The 9,478-nt window shown below is 48.2% G+C and overlaps 1 protein-coding gene across 2 annotated transcripts in view; it reads left to right on the forward strand.

The window, feature by feature from the left end:
- Nucleotides 1-1,513: 1,513 nt before the first annotated feature.
- The window catches only part of Mcoln2 (mucolipin 2), a 49,576-nt gene continuing 41,611 nt past the window's right edge, over nt 1,514-9,478 (forward strand). For both annotated transcript variants that reach the window (XM_031375760.1, XM_031375761.1), the window contains exon 1: nt 1,514-1,690. In XM_031375760.1, coding sequence (XP_031231620.1) covers nt 1,614-1,690 — 77 coding nt within the window. In that variant the 5' untranslated portion in view covers nt 1,514-1,613. The remainder of the gene's footprint in view (nt 1,691-9,478) is intronic.

Here is a 9,478-nt window from a genome sequence, read left to right on the forward strand (position 1 = left end):
CTCTCTCTCTCTCTCTCTCTCTCTCTCTCTCGTGTGTGTGTGTGTGTGTGTGTGTGTGTGTGTGTGTCCCACACAGGCATCACTGATGGCTTGCGGAGACCAGTGAGTGACTTGCTGGAGTGGATTCTCTCTGTCCTCCCCCAGGACTCTGGGGTCAAACCCACGACTGGCTACGAGCACCTTACTTTCCTAAACTCTCATGCTGGCCCCGTCTGGCCATTTCAGGTGGGGGCAGTGTACAGAATTCTGAGCATGAAGGTGTGGTAGGCACAGTGACTTTTCAGACAGATTCTCTCAGACTCTCCATACCCAGTGAGCATGTCTCCTGAGAGAAATTCGGGAAAAAAAAACAAAAAACAAACAAAACAACAACAAACCTTAAGCATTTTTCCCTAGTGGTTTTTGGAAAGTGACTTTTAAAAGAGAGTAGATTGGGGGGCTGGGGGTGGGGTGAGGCAGAATATGCCTCTACAGCAGCAGCACTTGGAGGGTGCAGGCAGGAGGACCAGAAGTTCAAGGCCAGCATCAGCTTCAACAGCAAGATGGAGGCCAGTCTCAGTGAGTTATATGAGGTAGTCTCAAAAAACAACAACAAGGGCTGGAGAGATGGCTCAGCGGTTAAGAGCACGTACTGCCCTTCTGAAGGTCCTGAGTTCAAATCCCAGCAACCACATGATGTCTCACAACCATCCATAATGAGATCTGATGCCCTCTTCTGGGGTGTCTGAAGACAGCGACAGTTGTACTCATAGATAATAAATAAATAAATCTTAAAAAAAAAAAACAATAAAAAACAAAAAAATAAAAATAAAAAAAAAACAAAAAACAAAAACCTTAGAGAAAGGGTCGATAAGGCTGTGTCCAACTCTTTCTACATAATCCTCTACAAACTGTTCTTTGCTCTAGCTAAACTTGGGGACCTTTAGAACAACTTCCTAATGCACATAAACCTGGGAATTCAGGGGTTTGGTCAGCGCCACTGCATGGCGGAGACCGGAGCCTCTGGGCTGCTCTGGGGGTTTGCTCAGGGGTCAAGCTCTGGGCTGCTCTGGGGTCTGCTCAGGGGTCAAGCAGACTGGCTGCAGAAAGCTGACTCAGGCGGCTGGCGCTGGGGTCTTGCTTTGCACATGCTTGCCCTATTATCCTACCTACCTGTCAGGGAATTGTCAGAATAAAGACTCCTTAGTGAAGAAACCCACCCCCACCAACTTGTTGATTCCTAGAGGGAGAGGCTACAATTTTTGCACCCGGTAGATCTCTGCATCTGCACTTTACTTGTCCAAAAGCCAGGCGTTGGTAGCACGTGCTTGTTGTAATCTTAGTGGAGGCTGAGGCCGGAGGGTTGCTCTGATTACCAGTGTGGGCCACATAGTGAGCTCAAAAGAAATGCAACTTTGAAGGAGTCTAACAGAGAGGTTTGGGGTGGGGGGAAGGGGGCGGAGGAGAGAGGGCAGGGCGGCCAGGGGCGGGGTGGACGACGGGCGGCCTCACAGTCACAGGCTTTCCGGGCGACTTCCCCATTATAAGGGCGTCCACTCCACCTGCCTCTCGTAGACACCCGCAGGCGGAGCCGGGTGTCGGGATCGGGGACTGAGGGAATCTAGGGTCACGCCATGCCCGGAGGCGAGGAGACGCTGGACCTGCCTGCGTGGAACCGCGCCCCGGACCCGGCTTGGGGTCCCCACCACAGGTGGGTACTCCCCTAGGGCACCTCGTCTGATCACCTTCTGGACTCCAGCGTCCCCTCCTTCCGGAATGTCTCCCGCCGAGGTGTCCCTACGCCCACACCTGGACCCCATTCTGCCTCGCGCCCCGGCTCAAGGCTACGTAGAAAAAGTCCTTCAGGACAGCGCCCTGGGTCACCCAGCGCTGAAGGAAGTCAGGGGCCGCCGGTGGGGACGCGGGGGCGTGGCGGGAGGACAGCGCCACGCGTAGCGACCAGGGTTCACCCAGCCGCCTTTCCGCCAAGTCCCGGGGCTGAGATCAGAGCGCTGGCTTGGCTGGGTGAGAGGCTTTGGTCCCCTAAGGCTTCCATTTGGGAACCACTGTCCCGCAGGGCTGGGAATGGGTGCGCAGAGGACCCACTGTCTAGCTCCTCCTGTCCCCTGAGCCCTGGAAAGTTGTGAAGGAGAAGGCTGGCCCTGTAACTGACGGTTTTCCCAGGCAAGAGACCCGGAGAGACACACAGAGAGAAGGATCGGATGTTTTCATGACTTTTTTTTTTTTTGGGGGGGGGGGGTTGTTTGTTTGTTTTTCTTTCCTGGAGACAGGACTCTGAAAAGATGTTGGTAGGCTCTACTGGAGAGTTCTTGCTACCTCAGGCAGGGTAATGCTAACTGCTTGCACTTAGTTAAAAATAAGGCTGATTTTTTTTGCCTTCCGGAACAAACCGACCTTTTCTTAGGTGGGAGGGTTGCGGTGTGGTCAGCCCAGCTCTATGAAAGGGCGTTCAGTTAAGCCAGGTGGCTCTGCCAAGCGGCCTGTCCTGAGCCTGAATGTCTGCAGCCGCATATGTGAGCCAGGGAGGGGAGGACAAAGTGGCCTTTGGCTCCTGCTTGCTGCTCTTAAAACAAATAGTGGCGGGCTGTTAAAGTTTTCTAAGGTAGCAGGGAGTGGCCTCTGCCTCCCCAGCAGGATGCTCTTGAGGCCAGCAAGGAAAACTGAACCGCAGGGAAATTAGCCTATGATGGCTACCTGAGTGGCTAATTTTCTGCAAGGCTAAGCGTAGACTTCTCAGACCTTCAGAAGAGCAGTTTTGAACCATGTTGGTGCGGCTGAGAGGTGGCTTGCAAGCCCAAAGAACACTGTTGGAGCCAAGTAAGAATACTTGGGACTTGTAATCCTAATGCAGAACAGGCAGGAGACCTGAGGACCCCCAAAGTTCACTGGCCAGCCAGGCAGCCCTAACTTCAGAGCTCCAGGCCAGTGGGAGACCCTGTCTCAAAGGAGGTCAGTGTTGTTCCTGAGGATGACTCCCACAGTTGTCAACACATGTGCAACACGTGTGCATGCATATGCACATACACGAATACACACGCATCCACAAAAAGAAAACACTGGAGCAACTTGGAGAACTGTGATGAGTTGTGAATGACCCACCAAAATGCCTGATGTCATGCAATCTACAAGCTATGTCTCTGAAAGTAGAGGTTATTTTTAACAGGCCACATGGCACATACTCTTCTAATTTACCCCTGAATGTGTGGTCCTAAAAGCGAAGGAGCAACACCTCTGGTTTATGAGCTCACTGTCTTCTTGCTTGGAGAATGGCTGTGTTCATGTTAGGCATGATACATAACCTTCAGTTTTATTTTTTGTTTGACTTTTGTTTTTTGTTCAGGGCTTAAATGATTTTTTTTTAAAGGATTCTGTGTCATCCAAAGTGTGCATTGCTAAAGGACACAGACTTGCCCGTGCATGGAAACGGCTTTTGGAGGCTCGTAGATGTGACATATGCCATAGACGGGTGCAGAGCTGACCAATGCTGGTGGGAAGAGAGGAGTGTGGTGTTGTAAAGTAAGGATGGAAGAGAGGTGATGCAGGAGGTGAGGAACTGCCCGTGGATGCAAATTCTGGTATTTTATGTACAAGGGACCAAGGATGCAGCTCTTTCTGGAAATGGGCACAAACTTTTCACTGTCAATAGCTGCTCACAATGTTCATGATATTCAGCCAACAGCACACATATGGGGAGGTTTGATGGGTCTGAATTCTGCTAGGACTTTTGCTCATCTTCCTCTGTAAATTTTAGGAGACATTCAATGCTTGAACCTTCCCCCAAGCATACCTTTCTCATTCAGCAAACCTTTCCTAAGCCAGGTTCTAGGGCCCAGATCTGTCTAAAAACAGACACCTTTTATGTAACCTCCTAAATGGAGACTTCACATTCTCTTCTCTTAAGGAGGATGATTTTTTTATTTTATTTTATTTTTTAAAAAAATGCAACAACACTGATGTCTGCCAACAAAACCAGAAGACATGGGACATATTTTGAACAAAACGGAAAGTCAGGGATGAGTAGATTTAGAGCTAAGCTCTCTGCTCAGAGGCTCCCCTGTCAACGACATGAAACCCACAGTAAGACTATGAACCTAGTGGAAAAAAAATCACCACCAACGACCAGGTGGCTTCTTGTGGTTGTGGTTTGTGAATAAAAACAGTCGCCAAAGAAAACCAATTTGGCCCTAAGAACTAAAGTGGGCCACTGTCTTCAGGCAGGGCTTGGCGGCTAAGGTCTGAATATCACCTCTGAAGTGGGAAACGACTCTTTAGAGCACCTCGGGCCCCATATGGAGAAAAGCAACTTTATTTCCAAAGGTTTTTTCTTTTAATTATTATTTATTTTTATGTGTGTTTGTGTGTGTGTGTTTGTGTGTGTGTGCTGTGTGTTTAAGTACCCATAGAGGCCGGAAAGGGGCTTCTTACTCTTGGGGCTAGAGTAACATGTGGTTGTGAGCTGTCTGAAGGCCAGAACCCATCCCCAGGGCCTCTGGAATAGCAGCGAGCTCTTCTAACCTCAGAGCCACTGCTGCAGCCCCAGACACTAACAGAAGCAGAGCACGGCATGGAGCACACTGTTGAGCACAGAGCACACTTGCATTTTCCCTCTCTGGGGGGTCTTTTTGGACCCTTCTGCTGCAGAACCTCTGTTCTGTTGTGAGCCTCATCCTGGCTCTTTCTGCCCTTGGAGAAGAGCCTGCTTTGTAGGTGGGGGTGGGGAGGTTGGGGGCTGGGAGGTGGGGTGGGGGGTTTGGGGGGTGAGTCTAATCCCTTTCTTCTCAGATGGCTGGCTCTTTCAAAAAGGTGTCTTTATTTATTCTTTCTTTGAAATACATCTTTATGATTTCAGCTAAAATTTGATTTCTGCCAGGTAGTAACTTGTAAGGCCAAAAATTCTGTGATATTGTCGTCGACGTCCTAATTCTTGAAGACCTGTGGTTTAAATGATGGACATTTAAAAGAAAATGATATTGTCCATTCCAGCTAGAGAGATTTGCTAGAGATTTACCTGTGGCCCACCGAGACTCAAGAGCATAGTATTGTGATGGCTTGTTGCTAATTAAGGTAAACTAGGCGTCTTGACACTTATTTGAAACTAATTTAGCAAGAGAGCTGTCAGCCGGACACTGGAGTCAGCTACTCGTTGAAAATTTAGGAAAAAGAAGGACAGTCAGGGCACACCATCATTGACACCCTATGCAGCTCAGCTTTCGGAGCCTGTAGCGCTGACAAGAGGCAACTCCCGCTTGCTTCCTGTGGGCCCCACAGAGCCTGCGTGGCTAGTTGAGAATAAGCACTTTGAACACGTGTGTGTGGCTCTCCTTCTGATTCCCGGTAGTCTGAGGCAACAGGGAGGGCAGGGATGGCTTTATAGGAAGTCAGTGACACAGCTGTCTTTAGGGAAATTCTGAAAATTCTTCGGGCTCATCTTTTGCGAGAGCAGTAACAGTACCGAGAAACCTTCAGGCTTCCTGCAGGGCTGTTCCTGGGATCGGAGTGACCACGTGGTTCATCTTTTTCAGAAATATACTGAGAAGGGAACCAGAGAACCACAGTTAACTTCTCTTAGAAGACTAGGAATCCATGTCTAGTCTAATTTTACAAGGAAATTAGATCATAATAAGAAATGGAGTGAAAAATTGGTGGGAGTTCTCAGCAGGGAGCCAGTCTTCATGTGCTAGACTGGCCATCTGACACTCGTCCACATGGCCACCGCTGTAGGAACCCTGCCCTTTCAGACTTACCTTCCCCAACTATCCTCCCACTCAGCACACAGGAAATCCCGGCAAAGCAGTACCTAGTTCCCTGAAATACATCAGACGCCTTTAACTTGCGATAGTGACTAAATAATTCTCGTGTTAATCACCAACACTGAAGAAAATAGAGAGAACATGGAGAAAATTAAAAAATACTTCACAAACACTTCCAGGGTACATACTGCTTTTTCAGATTTTGTTTCCTAGCTCTAGATGTTTTAAAAATGTTGAAATATGAACATAAAGACTTACTTAAAAAGAATATTATACTATATTTGTCTTATAATTTTAAAAATATAACAATGTAGCAGGCATTCTATACACAGGTTTATACACAGTCACAAGTCTGATTGCAATGACTATTTTTTATAATCATCTTAATAGATAACTATTTTAAAATTTGCTGACAAACCCATAGAACCTTGGCTCCTTGATCACACAAGTGCTCATAGATGACGGATTGAGTGACTTTAATGCTTACATTTCTTCCAATAGAGCTCCCCTGTCTTTGATAACTAGGGTTAGGTTGGACTTCTGACCACCTGATTGCTACAGGATTTCAGCAGCAAATGCCTACCTGCCTTTAGACCTTGGCTGTTCCTGTGCTGAGCTGTCTTTTTCTCATATTTTTGCTTGTGAGCCTAGCTTTTAATGGCTGAGCCATCTCTCCAGCCTGGGCTGTCTCTTTAGTCTTAATAGTTTGAGCTATTACTAATCCAGTACCTATAAGTTGCTAATAACAGTAAACTTGGGGCTTCTTCAATACTGTGCAGACTTTCTCTGAGTTTGCCTCTGGACTCTGCTTGTGTGTGTGTGTGTGCACATTTGCATGTATGTGGATGCACATGGTGTGTAACCTGCTGTGAACATCAGGTGTCTTCCATGTGTCAGCATGTGTGTGTGTGCACATTTGCATGTATGTGGATGCACATGGGGTGTAACCCTGCCGTGGGCATCAGGTATCTTCCGTGTGTCAGCGTGTGTGTGTGTGTGTGTGCGCACTTGCATGTATGTGTGTGCACATGGGTGTGTAACCCTGCCGTGGGCATCAGGTGTCTTCCATGTGTCAGTGTATGTGTGTGTGCACATTTGCATGTATGTGGATGCACATGGGTGTGTAACCCTGCCGTGGGCATCAGGTGTCTTCCGTGTGTCAGCGTGTGTGTGTGTGTGTGTGTGTGTGTGTGTGTGTGAGTGTGTGTGCACACTTGCATGTATGTGGATGCACATGGGTGTGTTAACCCTACTGTGGACATCAGGCGTCTTCCTCAGCTGCTCTATAATTTTTTACTTATTGAGGCAGGGTCTCTTATTAAATTAATTTTTAATTACAAGTTAAAACCAGTTCAGTTTTGTTTGTCTGCTTAGCCAGCTTGTCCTCTGACCCCCTGCTTCTGCTTTCAGAGAGCTGGGACTAGTGATGCTACTCACACCACGCCTGGCTTTTGCATGTTTCTGGGAATCTGAACACTGCCCCACTTCCTCAGCGAGCACTTTCTCCCTGAGCTCTCTCTCCAGACCGCTGTCTTTTATTACTTCTTGAAGTGTTAACACCTTGCTCTGTCACTCATGTCCATGCCTTCTGAGCTTTGCTGTACTTACAATGACACATAAATATATATGTACACATATACATATAACCTACTGATTTTATTTTTTAATACACTTAAGTGTTTTTTTTTTCTATTTTTGTATTTCATTTCTGGAAGGACTCTTTGGCCCAAAGAATAGGCCACAGTGGTAATAATTTATCAAGTTGATTCTATTTTTTTAAAAAAAATCAGGATCAATGAATAAAATAAAGTAGCATTCCTACCAGCAAATCAGGCACCTAAACGACCTAGAACCTTCTAATATATTGGCTAGGCATGACTTTACTATTTCACTCAGTTCATTCTAACATTTTTGACTTTTATTTTTGTTATTAATATTACTGTTGCTGCGATGTGATTTTCAAGGCCACCGACTGAGAAAAAAGTTTATATAGCCAGAGTGGTTGCCTCATGCATTGATTCATTTCATTTCCTCCAAGTGATAGTCATTGAATACCTACTGTGGGTCATGTAGTCTGATGTGTGTTGGCAGAGACAGTGGAGCGGGGCTCGAGGACGCTCTCATAGGAAAGCTAGCTGTGACATCGAGTCTGAGGGGGATAAAGGTGTCTAATGAGAAATAGAAAGGCGCATACAGTACGTGGGTACAAGCAGCAAAGTCTCTCTCGCTGTAATCTCGGCTGACAGGGCGGCTGAGACTGGAAGAGAGATAGTTTGAGACCTTCCTGGTAACAGGGTGAGTTTAAGGCTAGTGTGGGCAACGTAGTGAGACCCTGTGTAGGAATAAAAAGCAAAAAGAGGGTTTCAACTACAGCCTAGCGGGAGAGTTCTTGCTTACTGTGTTTACGGTTCAAGGTCCGGTCCCCAGTCCTGCAAGGAAAAAACCCAAAGGCCGGTCTGAAAAGGTGACATGTGAGCCTAGAAAGGACAAGAAGGACCCAGATATGCAAAGAGCTCGGAAACAGCAAGTGCAAACCCCCAAGCTCGGAGGAATGAATGTTCCAGAGCCTGGGACATTTTCTACAGTGCAGTGAAGAAGCTGAGTGAAGTGTGGGAAGAAGTGGGCTGGAGTCTTGTGAGCGAGGCCAGGAAGTGGTAGGAGGGTCCCTGCTAGTTCTGAGAGGAGGAGAAAGTCCCGAGGGGTTTGCAGTTGGAAAGTAAACGAAGTGCAGTGCGTGTCATCACTTTAAAAGTGACTGATTCCTCTGAAGTGTTCCCCTGTAGCTAAGATCTGGGGCTCTGGGAAGCCACCCCTCTCATCAGGCGAGAGGGAAGGGCTTAGAGCAGGGAGGCTTCAGTAGGAGCGGAGCTAAGCTGAGGGAAGACTTGACAGGCTGGACCAGAGAGGAGAGTGATGCTTCTGAGCAGTACCACCTCTAACTGACACCCTGGCACCCGCCTCCTACCTCATGCCAATTGGGCCACATCCAGGGACCTAGGGCCTGAGTGGCTCTCCTTTGGAGCTAGCTGTGGAGGAACCATGGAACTGCCTGATGAGTGTGACAGGTGGCTGCACTTAGGAGGCCAGAGGCAGGTGGAAGACAGGTTCAGAATTCTTCTAGACAAGAGGAATCTCCAGAAAGGAGTGGGTAATGGAAGCTGGGGTGGGGGTGGGGGTCGGGGAGAGGTGGAGGGAGGAGAAGAGAAGAGAGAGGTAGGGAGGGAGCAAGGGAAAGAGAGAAGTGAGGGGAGGCGAAGGGGGAGAGAGAGAGAGAGTCAGGGGAAGGGGGAGGAAGGGAAGCCCCATCAGTGGAGAGTGGTGAAGGCCTAGGACCAGAGAAGCGCTCTAGAGTACAGGACAGGTAACAGAAGAGCCAGCCGCTGGACCGTGCCCTGCCATTTATAAGTCAGACAGAAGAGGAACAGCAAGGAGACTGAGGTAGCCTGGAGTTGTGTGAAAGAAGCCAAAAAATGAAATGTTCCAGAAGTTGAGGGAAGGGCTGTGCCACAAAGCGGACAGTTAGCTGTGCCACGTGCTGCTTAGCCACCAACCCGAGTGCTGAGGGGATCTGCAGGGCGTTTACTCTGAGTTTCATGGAGCAAGAGAGCGGGAACCAGTTGTGTGGGTTCTACTTTACTGTGGCGAAGAAGCAACTTCAGGAAAGGAGGGCTTGTTTTGACTGAAGGTTGTAGGTTACAGTGCATCACAGCGGGGGTGGGGGTGGGGGC

Source organism: Mastomys coucha, unplaced genomic scaffold, assembly GCF_008632895.1.
Source record: "Mastomys coucha isolate ucsf_1 unplaced genomic scaffold, UCSF_Mcou_1 pScaffold16, whole genome shotgun sequence".
Classification (NCBI taxonomy): Eukaryota; Metazoa; Chordata; class Mammalia; order Rodentia; family Muridae; genus Mastomys; species Mastomys coucha.